Source organism: Nycticebus coucang, chromosome 6 (genome assembly GCF_027406575.1).
Source record: "Nycticebus coucang isolate mNycCou1 chromosome 6, mNycCou1.pri, whole genome shotgun sequence".
In the NCBI taxonomy this organism is placed as follows: Eukaryota; Metazoa; Chordata; class Mammalia; order Primates; family Lorisidae; genus Nycticebus; species Nycticebus coucang.
Genome location: NC_069785.1, coordinates 59516363 through 59532869, shown reverse-complemented (window position 1 = coordinate 59532869; position 16507 = coordinate 59516363). Strand labels below are relative to the sequence as shown.

The 16507-nt window shown below is 38.7% G+C and overlaps 1 protein-coding gene across 8 annotated transcripts in view; it reads right to left on the bottom strand.

The window, feature by feature from the left end:
- Positions 1-447: 447 nt before the first annotated feature.
- The window catches only part of TCF12 (transcription factor 12), a 410397-nt gene continuing 394337 nt past the window's right edge, over positions 448-16507 (bottom strand). For 5 of the 8 annotated variants that reach the window (XM_053593152.1, XM_053593155.1, XM_053593157.1 and 2 more), the window contains 3 exons: positions 14695-14927; positions 7053-7206; positions 448-2791 (listed from right to left, as the gene is read on the bottom strand). In XM_053593152.1, the coding sequence (XP_053449127.1) occupies positions 7064-7206; positions 14695-14927 (376 nt within the window). In that variant the 3' untranslated portion in view covers positions 448-2791; positions 7053-7063. The remainder of the gene's footprint in view (positions 2792-7052; positions 7207-14694; positions 14928-16507) is intronic. The other 3 variants (XM_053593153.1, XM_053593156.1, XM_053593160.1) reach the window with 1 other exon arrangement.

The window sequence follows — 16507 nt, the reverse complement described above, 5'->3', positions numbered from 1 at the left end:
ATCTTTTAAATAGTAAATAATGCCATTATCTGATTATAACAGAGTTTTTTTTTTTTGGATTGCTGTGTGAGAAGAGGGACATGGAATATGTGAAGTGTTTTGAAGAGATTAAAAGGCCTCATTTGAGTCTTTTCCCATCTTTGTTTTTCTCTAGATTTGCAAATGAGTATATTTTCCTTAACCAATTGCTGTTGAGTCAATTTTTAGGAAAAGGTGAAAAGGCTGCTATCAGTAGAGGGGACAAGAGGAGAAATGAATAATCTGGAAGAGCTGCAGACCAGATTTCCAACAGTTCTACAAGCCTGATTCTGTCCTGAAGAGCTTCCCAGGTAACGCAAATAACAAAGACATGAAAAGCAGTGTGAGCATTTCCAGGAGGAATGAGATGAAGAAAACAAAACAAAATACAGTATTTTTTGAGAAAGAGGAATGTAAAAAACTCACTAGTTTACTATGTTAAAAAAAAGATGGCACATTTATTGCTACATAAATGTTATATACATATTGTATTTTCTGTTACAGTGACAGAAAAAAATTTGAACTTCTTGCTGCTGGTTGAAAAGGTTTATCAATAATACCTTGAATTTGACACAGGATACAAATCTGCAATAAACCAACAATGGAAACTGGAGAACAAGATGAGAAGCAATTCATCTCGGACAATTAGCTCTTACAATACTCCATAGGTACTACACGGTATGCTAGAATCCTACTATGGTCTTAAAATGCTATTGTAAATTTCTGATATTAATGAACAGGTTATGGTAAATAACCCTACATTTTTACTACCTAATATAATAAAATAAAGTAAGAAACTTTTTACTGAAAACTTTTTGATTTCAAAAATCTAGAAAGAGTAATATTTAGAATTCAAGAAATTTTCTTACAAGATTATTGTATAAAAGACTAGCTACAGTGAAAAATAAGCCAAATGTTTTTTTCTTTCTATTTTATGAAGGAAAGCTTCTGGGCATACTGCAAAGTCTAATATAGCGAAAAAGACAACAAGCTCTGAAGAAAAAAGGCCAGGCAGTGGCATATGCTCACTCACACATCATAAGCAACAACTTCTGTTTAGCTGATTAACACTGAAATGAAGAACAAGGCCACGGATAGAGTCTGATGTAATTGGAGAATATATGCAAATTAAAACAACCAAAAAGTCCACTAAGTTCACAAAGGACTGATTTGTTAGGAATTATCCTGATTGGAGGATCAGAAGTTCTGTCTTATTTTTTGTTCTTTCAAATTAACAGAAATCTTTAAGTTACACAGTGGATTTGGGTCCTTTCTCCTGTGTGACTGCCATTGTTGATACTGGCTAGGAGGAATAATCAAGCCAAGATAACCTTGCTTGGTATGTTTTTCTCTCCCAGGGTTGTTGTGGTGGAAGACAGATTTCATGGAAGTTCAAAGTGATTATTAAAAAACAACTCCTAAGGATTAGAGACAGAGGGTGCCTTAATACACAGTATTCAGATGGACTGACAAGTACTGGTTTAATGCTAATCTGGCTCATCACTGTGGGACAGGGGCAGATGGTTTGCAGTTGATTAAATCACTGAATTCCTCCCCATTGACCAGCCATTCAAGTGACAGAGAAATAAAGGCCAGGATAAAGAAATACGGGTGACCACTGCTCTTGTATTCCATTAGGTAATTAGCCTCAGAGTGGCGTGTTCATTTATTACACTACCTGCCTTGGTGACTATTGAGTTTTGTTATGTTCACCATGATCACAGCCTGAAAAACCGTCTTTGTATTTTGAATGTATTGTGTGCTTACTTACAGCTAACACTTCACAAGTACTGTACGCAGTACTGCTTGGAAAACAAAGCAATGTCTAAAAAGTAGATTCTTCCTTGCAATTTACACTTCTTGCTATTACAAGCTTTACTATGAGACCTAGAAGCTTGAAAAGTCTTGGTTATTATTAGAAATAAAGCAATGTTTATTTGAGGGAAAACCTAGGGAATAAAATTTCCCCCTTTAAAAAAAATCTTAAGCTAAGCTATGGTCACAGATGGTCTCTGCTTACCACTGTAAGGTTACTGTGCAAAGCACACAGGGTTGCAAGGAGGATTCTGGACCATAAACTATTCAGATTCAGAGATCAAATATAACACCCAGAAAGAGGAAAAGAAATAGATGAAAAAATGAGGGTAAGAGAAATGCTATCCATGTAATATTTTCCTATTTCATGGAAAACACTATTCATATGGCAAAAGGATAGGAGAGGGCAACAAAAGACTTTTCCCTTCCTTTTTAAGACACTAACAGGTATGCCGGGAATGCTAAGGGCCAATGGTTGTCACTGCTTTGTTCTCTGCATGTGAACAGCTTTAATGAATGCTGGCATCAGCTGAGTGTAGATCAGCTTTCCACATTAACTTTTTCCCTTTATATGTAGACCTTACAGTTCCATAACAATAAATAAAATTTGTAGTTACAATGCATTTGTCAATTCAGTTTAGGCACAAGGCAACTTCCACGGTGAGTGGAGAGATCGAGACAGTCTCTGATTGTGCAGAAGCGACATATTGCTCGCAACAAACTGATATGCTGCAAACATCTCATAGGCTGATGTTCTATCTGATGAGCTTCCTATCTTCACTTCTGATGGAAGTGTTGACCAGTTGCTTTGATCATAGGATTACATTTAAATTTCTTGCTTCAAGTGTTTTGTTTTTTCTTCTCCCTCCTGTCAGGTTTGTGTCTTCAGAAAATCTGAGTTGTCCAAGTCCTTATGAGGAGAGGTCACCTTCTATCTAGCCTACTGATATCTCTGGAACTGTGGCAGGGAGAGCCAAAGGAGAGAACACTACCGGTTAGTACACAATTATTAAAAATAAACACCCCCCCCAATAAAACAAGTTGATATTCTTCATTTATACCCAGGTTTGCACTAAATTAGCAATCTGCTAAGTGACTTATATATGAGCTACTTCTTTTTGGGGGTATAATTTAAGTAGTTTTACTTGATGTGTGTGGTTAGATTACAGAATCACAAGCTACAGGATTGTATGACAGCTACGGAGAAATTATGCAAACCTCAATTTTAGCAATACTCAACTTGGCAATTCCTGAGCTCCGAGGTTCTACTCAACCATCCCTCATAGTCAGATAGTGCTAAAGCCCTTGTTTACATGGCATCCAGCCAACCATGCTGTGTTAATAGTTTATATCTATTTCCTCTGATTTGGAAGTGCCAAGTCAGGGACTACTTTGAATTCATTTTCATATTGGCTCCAGTTTCTGGTCCATAGTAGGGCCTCAATATGTGTTTGTTCAATGAATTTACCAAGAAAATTTTACTCTAAAATTTTCCATTTTACCTATTTTTAATACTTTAGGAAGAACCACATCTTTCACTTCCTTAATAAATAATAACAGCAGTACTATTTACTAATAAAGTAATCCTCTTAGGGGTGGGAAAGAAGGACACTCAAAGCCACTTGGCAAATTCTCACACTTTTATAGCCAGCCATTCTTTGGTCATTTCTTTGTTATTTTGAGTTTAGTGGCAGTTTTTCTGCTGCCAAGTCTGCTGCTTTTAATCTGTTATTCAATTCTAAAGAACTGGAAGTCTTCAGGTAAAAACAGACAACTACCTTTATGAAATTAGCAACCTTAACATATTCTAAGATGATAAACATTAACCTATAAAATCTATGGAATAAAGTGCATTAAGTACATGTCTGTAATCCCAGCACTCTGGGAGGCTCAGGTGGGTGGATTGCCTGAGCTCATGAGTTTGAGACCAGCCTCAGCCAGAACAAAACCTCATCTCTAGAAAAAAAAAAAAAAAAAAATAGCAAGGTTTTGTGGTACATGCCTGTAATCCCAGATACTCCAGGGGGCTGAGGCAAGGGAATTGCTTGAGCCCAAGAGTTGGAGGTTGCTGTGAGCTGTGATGCCACAGCACTCTACCGAGGGTGACAAACTGAGACTCTGTCTCAAAAAAAAAGAAAAAAAAAAAAAGTACATGTCTCATAATCTTGAAAAATTAAAAAAAAATTTTTAAAAAATTCTTGGCACTTTTTTGATAGGTTAACATCAAACTTTGTACATTCTCACCTAAGTGGGGGAATTTCCACATTACAGAATGAGATCAGGATAGAGAGATAGATACGGAATGAGATCAGGATAGAGAGGTAGATACGGAATGAGATCAGGATAGAGAGATAGATACGGAATGAGATCAGGATAGAGAGATAGATACGGAATGAGATCAGGATAGAGAGATAGATACGGAATGAGATCAGGATAGAGAGATAGATACGGAATGAGATCAGGATAGAGAGATAGATACGGAATGAGATCAGGATAGAGAGATAGATACGGAATGAGATCAGGATAGAGAGATAGATACGGAATGAGATCAGGATAGAGAGATAGATACGGAATGAGATCAGGATAGCTCTGAGAGCAGCAGGAACAGAAGCAGTAAAAGCACAGGAAGGAAACAGAAGAGAGATGTGAGGTAGGGAGACACAGGGCTGAGAGTTGGAAAGACTGAAGAAAGAAGAAGAAATGGCCATAATAAACAGAGAGAGATGAAAAGAATAAGACACAGGTCCTGAGATAAGGTGAGAGCTGAACATCAACAGCTGTTTTTCATAGCTTGGTAGTTGTATGAGACCTGAGCTTAAGAGATCACCTCCCATCACTCTTCTTTGAAATGATCTCTCAACTGAGTTACTTCTACACTGAGAAATAGTGGCATGTTTTCATTTTAAAACTTTTGAAATGAAAAAAATTTTAATGGTAGTTTGTATTATCCACAGACTATAAAAACAATGGCTTAGGTTTTGGAGTATCTGTAAATTAATTAGCTATTTCCTAAAGTCTCTTTAACAAGTATGATCTGTTAGGTTGCTGGGTATTTTTTTGTGGGGGAAATGGTCTAGAGTCTTCTCCAGTGTGTGATTACAATTATGATTGACTTATTACATAATTACATTGGCTTGGCACCCATACCTCAGTGCTTAGGGCCCCAGCCCCATGTACTGGGCTTGGCAGGTTCAAACTAGCCCTGCTAAACAACAACAACAATAACAACAAAAATAGCCAGGCATTGTGGCAGTCTCCTGTAGTCCAAACTACTTGGGAGGCTGAGGCAAGAGAATAGCTTAAGCCCAGAGTTTGAGGTTGCTGTGAGCTGTGATGCCATAGCACTCTACTGAGGGCGACCTAGTGAGACTCTGTCTCAAAAAAAAAAAAAAAAAAAGTTACATTAACTTTTCCTCCCTTTTACCCCAAATCTTTGGTTGTGGTTTAGTTTGATCTGTGGAGAGATATATGTAGTGGTGGTAGGAATTAAATCTTCTAGGAAAAGGTAAAAGGTGAATTAGTAATATTTGCCATTTACTAAATATTCTATCAAATTCCAGATTTTCAGCTCAAAGCTGACCAAATGAAACTGCACTTGACATTTTTTCCTGCTCACACCTCCCATTCATCTGCCTTACACACACACTGCTGAAGGCAGATTTTAAAAATGAAGCTCCTAGTTCTATTTCTTTCTTCCTTTTTTTTTTTGAGACAGAGCCTCATAGCTCACAGCAACCTCCAACTCCTTGGGCTGGATTCAAACCCGCGAGCTCAGGTGTATGTGGCTGGCGCCTTAGCTGCTTAAGCCACAGGCGCTGAGCCTCTTTTTTTTTTTTGCAATTTTTGGCTGGGGCTGGGTTTGAACCCGCCACCTCTGGTATAGGGGGCTGGTGCCCTACTCCTTTGAGCTACAGGCGCCAACCCCTCCTAGCTCTATTTCGAATCCATGCTGCTACCCTGTTTCCCCGAAAATAGGACCTACTTACAGGAAAGAGAAGGCGTCCCCTGAAAATAAGACCTAGCGCATCTTTGGGGGCACACCTTAAAATAAGACACTGTCTTATTTTCGGGGAAACAGGGTAGCTAAAATGCTACTGCCTCAAATGTTTAATTATAGTCTATGTCAATTTCAGCTATCTAAATGTTAATTTTACAACCTAGATTACAATGTGAATACACATAAATTTTTAAGAAGTTTCAAATTATCTACTACTTGGACGACAACCTTATATTGTTTTCATCATAAAAAAAAAAAGAAAGAAAAATCACAAGAAGTGAATTGTGTGTAGTCCATGAAAAAGAAGATAAAAAGAGTCTTTTGACAAGTTAAATTCTACCAAGGGGCTGCACATGGTGGCTCACATCTGTAATACTAGCACTCTAGGAGGCTGAAGTAGGTGGATCATTTGAGCTCAGGAATTTGAGACCAGCCTGAGCAAGAGGGAGACCCTGTCTCTAATAAAAATAGAAAAACTAGGTAGATGTTGTGGTGGGTGCCTACAGTCTTAGGTACTCAGAAGGCTGAGGCAAGAAGGCAAGAGGATCACCTGAGCTCAAGTTTGAGGTTGCTGTGAGCTATGATGCTACAGCACTCTACCAAGGGTGACAAAGTGAGACTCTGTCTCCAAACAAATAAATTAAAAAAAATTAAATAAAACCAAATAAATAAGTAAATTCAACCAAAGAAAAGAGCATTCTGGCTTTCTTGTATATAACACTTTTACATTCATTAATAGGGTGTTTGTTAACTGATTTGCTTATAAAGGGGGAAGAAGTGGCATTTAAAAAAGTCTAAGCACTAATGCTTTCATGTATGAAGTCTTCATGACAAAGCTAGACAGCAGAAAACTGGTTGGTGATAGAGTCAAACAAGAATACAGGAATGAGGAGCATCAGTGACAGCAAAAGTATTTACTGATGAGCGAGTTGCATTTTCTTCTTGGGTCAGAGATATTTGTGTGATAAAGTATAAGCATTATTCAGAACAGAAGAACCAAAATCACAGGATACTTCCAAGAAAATAGTAATTAGGTATAAAATGACACTGGTTCTCTAAGCCTGGTCATACAACAGAAAGGCAAACTGTTGGATTCTAAATCACATGTGCCCTTTACAATGCCCAATGCCCACCAGAAAACTGTATTCAAAGGTTCTAACCCAGTGTAAGATGAATCTTGAGGTGATTTTCCTTTGCACTTTTTCTTCAAACCCTTACTTACCTGGCTGATGTTTACATATGACCCATAGGGTTGGTAGTTTCACTAAGTCCAGGATGGGTTCCTGGCAGTGTGGTTGGTGGCTCTGCCGATACGGCAGAAACTTTTTCTTCTTCCCTTCTCTTAAGGCAGGCTGCTTTGGGGTTAAGGTTCCTCTCTAAAACAGGAGGAAAGAATTTTTATCATTCATAAGTTATGAATCAGGGACTGTTAGGCCTTAAACGATTATTTTTTCTTTCTGTGAGGACTACCAGTCTGTAATTTTACTCCTGTAGTAGGAAACCGTCACATAGAGGAACAATGACGTGCTCACATAAAACTTCTGCAATAAATGAGCCTCCTCACTTACATTTACTGACCATTTAGTGTTTTATTCATTTTCTGCTTATTTAGTCTTCAAAGTTTTGATTTGATCTAATCAAGATGCTACTCATCCACCATTCCGGCAAGTGTTGTTATTTGTCTACCGAGTCTCCTCAGTGTCCTAAGACATGGTACACTGATAGAATGCTGACATAGTCTATGTATCTGGAGCAAGACATCTGTATGTTACCAGGTCAGAAGATGATAAAATAAGAGATAGCCTCAGCTATTGCTCCATAGGAAATGTGCCAATTCAAAGGTGAGAGATAGCTAGTGTATATCGTGCTTTTCTACTTTGATATATATGTAGAATAAGATCGAATTGTTCTTTTTATTGCTGGAAGTGTGATTAAGAGGATGATAAAAACCTTTTCTATTGCTTCTTATATAAGATAGCAAAGAAGACTAGATGGGACCTATGACATGGTCATTTAAAATAGTTGTTAAAGACCTGGGTCTTACTAAGAGAAATCAAGTGAAAGAAAACTCATTGGATCAAAGACCCACTGAACCAAAATCCACTTAGGAACTACTACTATTCCTGTTACAGAAATATTTTTAGGCATAAGACAGCTTTTGGTATAGTCCTTTATTTCTAATTATATGGTATAGGTTAAAATTGTTACATGTATTTTTATAAACTGATTAAAAATGCCATATACATATATACAGATAATGAACATAACATAAAGGATTGATTTAAAATTAGTCTGTAATGAAAATAATGGAGTGTTTTCTTACATTGTTAGATTTTCTTGAAATGAGGGCCTAGCTGAATATACTATAGCACAGCTTTCTCTTTTTCCTGTTTCCTCTTGTAAGTAAAACTGTATTTGAATGTGTATATTTTAATACACATTTATAAATTTACAGCTGAGTTTTAAAAAAGTAGACAATGGACATTATGGGAAGCTCAGCTGACTCTAATGACTATTACTCATGCACAATAATAAAATTTCATTTCAGAGTTCTAATTTTCTAAGCTCCTGCATTTAGGAAAAGACATAAAGCCCATATAACTATGAGGAGGATTAATGAAGGAAGAAAGATACTCTTTTTTTTTTTCCTTTGCAATTTTTAGCCAGGACTGGGTTTGAACCCGTCACCCCCAATACATGGGGCCAGTGCCCTACTCCTTGAACCACAGGCGCCACCTAGAAAGATACAATCTCATTAGAATATCTAATAGGAGAAAATAGCATGTTCATCACTATATAAAATTTAATATGTTAAGACCCGTTTTCTTTCTTTCTTTCTTTTTTGAGACAGAGTCTCACTATATCACCCTCGGTGGAGTGCCGTAGCGTCACAGCTCACAGCAACCTCCAACTCTTGGGCTTAAGTGATTCTCTTGCCTCAGCTTAAGTAGCTGGGACTACAGGTGCCCGCTACATGCCTGGCTATGTTTTGGTTGTAGTTGTCATTGTTGCTTGGCAGGCCCGGGCTGGATTTGAACCCGCCAGCTCCGGTGTATGTGGCTGGCACCCTAGCTGCTGAGTTACAGGTGCCGAGCCAAGAGTTCTTAATAAGCAGTTACGTACATCTGACTAATAAGAAGAGTCTCTCTTTTTTTAATAAGGTGTCACAAACAAACATGTACAATATAAAAAGGAGAAAGTAAGATATGTTTTCCAATTAAAAAGGCTCACATTTCTCTTATAATGGAACCCTGCTCTTAGTTAAGTATGGCTCTGTCCTAACAAGATCTAGGAGGCAAGATAAGAATAGCTGGAAAGGACCAGAACCAAAACTCAACAAGTTAGACAAGATCTTGCAGATTCCTGCAGTCAGACAAAGAACACATAGAAGAATCATGCCATTAACAGCAAACTCTAGGAAACATGAAGTAAACAGAGCTTTGATCTACAAAAGGAAAAGGCTAGTGCTATTTTTTGATACCTCCTGGTGTATGTGAGTGCCAAATGGCAAACGTGTTAAGTGGCCAGAAAGGTGTGAAGCAGAGGTAAGTAGAAGTCAGACATTACCTGCAAGGCATGGGAAATGTTTGTTTTCCCAAGTTTTCATTAGAGGGATTTTATCTATCTTCTATTAACTTCTTACATAATTGAAGACTTGGCGCTCTCATCATTTTCTCAACATATCTTGGCTAACTCAATTTTTTTTTTTTTTGTAGAGACAGAGTCTCACTTTATGGCCCTTGGTAGAGTGCCGTGGCATCACACAGCTCACAGCAACCTCCAGCTCCTGGGCTTAAGCGATTCTCTTGCCTCAGCCTCCCGAGTACCTGGGACTACAGGCGCCCGCCACAGCACCCGGCTATTTTTTTGTTGCGGTTTGGCCGGGGCTGGGTTTGAACCCGCCACCCTCGGCATATGGGGCAGCGCCCTACTCACTGAGCCACAGGCGCCGCCCGCGGCTAACTTAATTTTAAGAAAACTCACCTCCTATGTTATTACAACTAGGTAAATATTTATGTTATTATGATCATATAGAGATACTTGCTGAGTCAAGAATGTTACAGTGATTATTTCCTTGCTGATACACCGTTTTGTTTGTTTTTTGAGATAGAGTTTTACTTGGTCATCCTCGGTAGAGTGCTGTGGCGTCTTAGCTCATAGCAACCTCAAACTTTTGGGCTCAAGCAATTCTCTTGCCTCAGTCTCCCAAGTAGGTGGGACTACAGGCGCCCGCCACAATGACAGGCTATTTTAGAGACAGGGTCTTGCTCTAGTTCAGGCTGGTCTCTAACCCGTGAGCTCAGGCAATCTATCCGCCTTGGCCTCCCAAGTGCTGGGATTACAGCCATGAGCCACCAAGCCCAGACCGTTTGTTTTTCTTTTAATAGTTAATAACTGCCTTGTTTTTTTCATTTGTTAGTAATGCTAATTCCATCTCTCCCCACCAAAAGTTCAAAAGGACTTAACAGATGCCTATCAATATATTTTCCTAAAATCTCAAATGTATCATATCATCAATTGATTCATTTTTCCTTCCCTAGAAATCTTTCTTCTGTAGCTAACAGTCTTCTATTTTCTTTCTTTTTTTTTGTAGAGACAGAGTTTCACTTTATTGCCCTCGGTAGAGTGCCGTGGTGTCACACAGCTCACAGCAACCTCCAACTCCTGGGCTTAGGCGATTCTCCTGCCTCAGCCTCCCAAGTAGCTGGGACTACAGGTGCCCGCCACAACGCCCAGCTATTTTTTTGTTGCAGTTTGGCCGGGGCTGGGTTTGAACCCACCACCCTCGGTATATGGGGCCGGTGCCCTGCTCACTGAGCCACAGGCACCGCCCAGTCTTCTATTTTCAATGGATTCATTACTGGGCCTAGTACCTCTCTCATCATGAGATTTCTTTTTGCTGCTTTCCTGTGTTAGATCCTTTGTTTCCTGGATCCCATAGCATTTATTTTTGTTGATTATGTCCTTATTTACCTAAAGTATATATTCCAGATGTTTTCTGAAAAAATGTACACAACCTGGGTATGGTAGTGTAAACCCGTAAGTTAGGAGGATGAGGTAGAATTGTTTGAGGCTGCTGTGAGCTATAATGACACGTGCATATCTGTAACATTTTTATCCTATTTTTACCTTTTGATTAATTGTCTGGCTAGGTATAGGATTCTAGATTGCAAACTATTAATATTTTGCTCAGGAATCTAGCACTATTGTCCAGAACTCTAATGGATGATTTTGACTTTTGTTCATTTATCTATGAGCTATTTAAATTTTGTCTCCACAAGTTTTAGGATATTCTTTTTAACTCTGATGCTCTGTAATTTCATGATGATGTATTTTAGCTTCTGGTCATTTAAAAAACATACTTAGGGCTCAGTGCCTGTAGCACAGTGGTTACAACACTGGACACAAGGGCGGTGGGTTCAAACCCGGCCCAGGCCAGCTAAACAACTACAACAAAAAAAATAGCTGGGTGTTGTGGCGGGTGCCTGTAGTCCCAGCTACTTTAGAGGCTGAGGCAAGAGAATAGCTTAAGCCTAAGAGTTTGAGGTTGCTGTGAGCCATGACACCACGGCATTCTACGGAGGGCGATGTAGTGAGACTGTCTCAAAAAAAAAAAAACAACAACCCCAAAACATACTTAGTATAAGATTAGATCCTACCAATCTTGAGATACATATTCTTTAGTACTTAGAAACAAATGAGTCAGTTACCAATACTCTGTCTACTTTACGTTCTATATGCACTTTTTACCAGCTTATCTATTATATTCTTCTCTTGCATCTGTCTTTGAGTTGATGGCATTTTTATTTTTTCAGTGGGGATCCAAAAAACAGTGGAATATTACCAGTGCATATACTAAGTCTACCATCTCTGACCATCTTACTGCAATGGAATCTCTTGGGGGTGAGGTTTAGAAATGTATTTAAGAAAAGGAAAAAAAAAAAAAGAAAAGGAAAACTTCAGGTGATTCTGGGACTAGCCAGATTTGGAACCACGTCCTAGACTTTTTATCTTCCTCCAAACTCACTTGGAGACCAAGAAACTAAATATCTAATAGTTCTCTATCCCTAAATTAATCAAAAGAGCAGTGAGCTGATTGAGGTGACTTGTCAGAGAGTTTGAGAACAGGAAGTGTTTTAACTACAAACCGAATTTAAGCAAAGCTGAGATATGTGGTATCCTTCTAGTCTTCCCCAGGATACACTGCCAGACCTGGGACCGTGACAAGTTGTGTCTAGTCAGATACAGCCATGGAGCACCACCCCAAACTGGAAGTGGAGCCAGAGAGTCCAGAGCATGCCCAAAGTAGATCATGTAAACACAATGCCTATCTTTATACTAACTGCTAGGCTCGGGGGCTGCTGGGGACAGTCACTACAGCCAGCAGATGAAGAGGCTCTCAAAAGTGAACAGGTTATCAAAATAATGCAACACTGTTGGAGATAAAGTACAGAACAGGACAGTTGCCATACCAAACTCAGGTATGGCCCCAAAGTTGCTCCCAAAGACAAAGCACAGATCTGCATGGAGGATTCTAAACCCGGTTTGACAGACAGCTATCAGACTGTCTTTTAAGGAGTCTTACATGTAAAGTCATAAAATAAAGGCTCTGGGCTTGAAGCCCAGAGTCTGAAGGTGGGAGAAGGTAGGCTTTTCTGAATATCAAAGCAATCCCTAATTAAGTTACAGTTCAGTGTATCTTAAGTTTGTTCAAACTCTAATCAAAGACTTTAGACAGAGCTTTCCAGAAGTGTGTGAGGAAGTCAGTACCCATAATAGTGACCAGAAATTTAGTAGCTAGCTGAACAAGCCTAGATGTTAGATCCTCTCTCAGACTCAGGTTTTATGTTCTAGGTGCCTGTTTGGGATGACTCCGAAGTCCAAAGTTACAAATAAATAAGGTCCACTGGGGCATGATAGTTTACAACTTTTTTCAAACAGAATGTTTTTTTTTTTTTGATGGCTAGGATCTCAAAGTAGGAGTCTCTGCTCTTAAAAAAGTTTTTTAAAAACAAATTAATCTGTGCTCTAGTTTTTTTTTTTTAAACTTTGTTGCTCTCGGTAGAGTGCCATGGCATCACAGCTAACAGCAACCTCCAGCTCTTGGGCATAGGCGATTCTCTTGCCTCAGCCTCTTGACCAGCTGGGACTAGAGGCGCCTGACACAATGCCCGGCTATTTTTTGTTGCAGTTTGGCCGGGGCTGGGTTTGAACCTGCCACCCTTTGTATATGGGGCCGGTGCCCTACTCATTGAGCCACAGGTGCTACCCCGTGTTATAGTTTTAATTCACTGGGGGAGGGAAAGATATATCTTAGAACAAAGTCTGGCACCCCTGTTGACCAGAGAGTATGATTTTCAAAGCACGGATGGAGGCACTGGCTGGTAGAGTCAGGGTAGAAAATATCCTGGGCTGAAGAGGACAATGAATACACCTGGAGCACTGAACGCAGGAGCCTTGCTGCCTTTACAGAGAGACATAGGGTATCAGAAATGATTCAGGGAAGAAGCCTTTGGTAAAGTGACAGAAGATACCATTAAGCTCTAGGAAACATTACTTCTGCTACAAATGAGCGGGCAACAATCAACTCTCAAGCTAGTCTGTAACTCTTTGAAAATTAGGTTTTCTTAACATTTATCACTTACAGGTATGTCTAGGACCTTGGGACAAGAGAAGTATCTGGTTCTAGTGATAGGCTGGCTATACACAATAATCTTATCCATTAGAATTACCTACAATTGTATGTTTTTTTTAAAGTTTGCTTAAATTCTCTAACTCTGGTTTCCTAAGAAAGACTATTCCTTCCGTAATCTATATTGAGGGCCCATGGTTGTCATTTTCAACTACCTGTCCACCCATATTTTTTTGTTTGAACCTTCTTCAAATAAAATCTAACAAAAATATCCAGGAAGATACAGCTGCTCTCATAGAAGAGAGACTCGTGCCAGGGTCTGGAACCCAGGGCTGTATCTATAAATTCCTTGAAGAAAGTCTCAGGATAAAGCATTCATAATTTTGGATAAGAAGTATATGGGTATATGCAAAAAGAATGTAAGCTTGATGGGATCACTTCTCAAGGGCAAGAAATATCTACTATTTGATAACGTAGGGTCTAGGACCTAGATGGTTGGAACAGAGGAGGTATGCAATAAATGCATGTAAAACAATAAAGTTTCCAAGTTTGTTGGAATATTCAACAAATTTCAAGATTCCAACAAACTTCATAAAAAATGAAATGGGAGTTGCCTGAGCCAGTGGTAGGTGAGCCTGTATAAACCACACTTTTGTTCTTGAGGACACACAAGCATGCCAGTGCATGTTAGCCCAAAAAGTTCAGGGCATTTCTTATCTGGGATCAACAAAGAAGCCCTGAGACTTACTGACATGGGAGTAAAGGACATTCATATCTGGCAAATCCCGGAGGGGCCAAGATTAGGTATCCTACTAACCAGCAGGGTGTGGCAGATGTTTCAGGGTATAACAGACAAGAAACTGGGTACAGAGACGTAGGGAAAATAGGAGGAGCAGTGAGGATGGTGGGTCTAGGCAGGTAAACTCAATAATGTGAGAGATCAGAGGCAGTAAGAGCTAAGGCAGAGCATGACTCCCCAGCAGCAGGAAGATGAGGTCTGCTCTCTGCCTGATTTCTCGGAGTGACTACCAGTTCGTGGGGAGTATTGAGCCTACAGATATTGACCAATACAGTGAAGCAGAGGTTGAGAACTACAGGCAAAACTTGATCCTGATGAAGCAGTGACAATGTACTCATTATTAATAATTCCCCCATGCAGAACAGCAGTTATACACAGAAACCTCTGCATCCTGACGCAGAACAGTTATGTATCTCTGCTGAACCTACTCACCTCTGACTTGCTGTTCTAGACTAAGGATGACTGCCACGGCCTGATGAAGAATAAGGAGTTTTGTTTGGGGTTTTTCACTCTTCAAATGAAGCTGACACATTCGGCCAAGCTCTTTGAATGCCTCATTAATATCTCGCACACGCAAGCGTTCTCTGGCATTATTGGCCATCCGCCTCTCCTTCTCCCTTTCTATCTTCTGTTCTGGGTTCAAATCCTCGTCTTCATTGGTACTGCTGGAAAGCAAAGTGGCAACAATGTCTATTAGGTTTCCTGTAAAGTAAGATATGCTGATTGTGCAAAATTATTAAATATAAAGATGGAAATGAAATTTACCTATAAATCTTAACAGTAGCAAAAGCAGCACTTAACACAATTGCATATTTCTTTCCAGTCTTTTTTTCAATGCACATATGTAGCTATATAGTTGAAATTTATTCCACATACATTTTGAAATGTATTTTTTCATTGTGCATTATAGCATAAAGGGTTCCTTTTACTGGTGAAACTCTTCATAAACATAGTATCAATGACTACATAACATTCTAGCACTCTGTTATACAAAATATGATCTACAGTCAGCAGCATCAGCAATACTGGGAGCCTGGTAAAAACACAGAATTTGTCAGGTTCTACCTCAGACCTACTGAATCAGAAGCTGCATTTTAACAAGATCCCCACCTGATTCATACACAGGTTTAAGTTTGAAAGCACCATCTAGTACATGGATGTATCACAATTTGTTTAACCTATGCTCTTAAACACATTCTGGCAAGTACCCGGTAAGGAAGAACAAGAAAAAACTTAAGACACAGATTGAGAGCAGTAGCTCAGAGAATGGTGATTTTTGTTCTCTAAAGAGCAATATCATTATTAGTATTGGTAATTATAAAAACATGGGAGAATTAGAATAATTTTTCTGAAGGATAAATTGACATAATGAATCCAGAGCCTTAAACTTTTCATTACCTCTTGAGTGGCAATCCCAACTTTAGAAATTCATCCTAAGGATATAATTAGAGATGTACATAGAAATTTATGTAAAGGAATTGATCACAAAATTATTTATATTAGCAACATACTGGAATCCAATAAAGAGATGAGTTAAATAAACCAGAATACATCCAGACAATTGGCCACTATGTAGCTTCTAAAATTCAAACCGCCAATTCTGCTAAGCAAAAAAGCCAGCCATGAGGGACCACATACTGTCTGATTCCATTTACATGAATTTCTAGGAAAGACAAAGCTATGCCAACGGAAAGCAGATATGGTCACCAAGGGTCAGGGGATGGAGAAACGGCCTGCCACAAAGAAGTATGAACAAAATTTTGGTAGGGGGAGTGAAAACATTCCACATTATGAATATGGTGGTGATTTAAATTTTAAATCTCTCAAAAGGACAAAATATATATACACATATACATACATACATGTATGTATTTATAGTATATATTTGTCAAGGGACAAAAGCTGTACACTTAAAAATTGATGAATTTTACTATTATATGTGAATTAAACCTCAATAAAGCTGGCCAAAATAGAAACACTCTGTTATACAAAATATGATCTACCTCAGACCTACTGAATCATACTGTAGAAAATATTCAGACAGGTGAAAAATGTTGTTTAAGTACATGGTTGAATAAAAAAAACCCCTGAAATTATAAAATTTATGTCTAGTTAAATTTCAATTTAACATATTTATGGAAAAAGAGATATTCCTTAAAATGCAAACAGTAGTTAATTCTGTAGAGTGGAGTTCCTTGTGATTTTTGTTTATACTTTCCTATATTTTCCAATTTTCTACAATGGA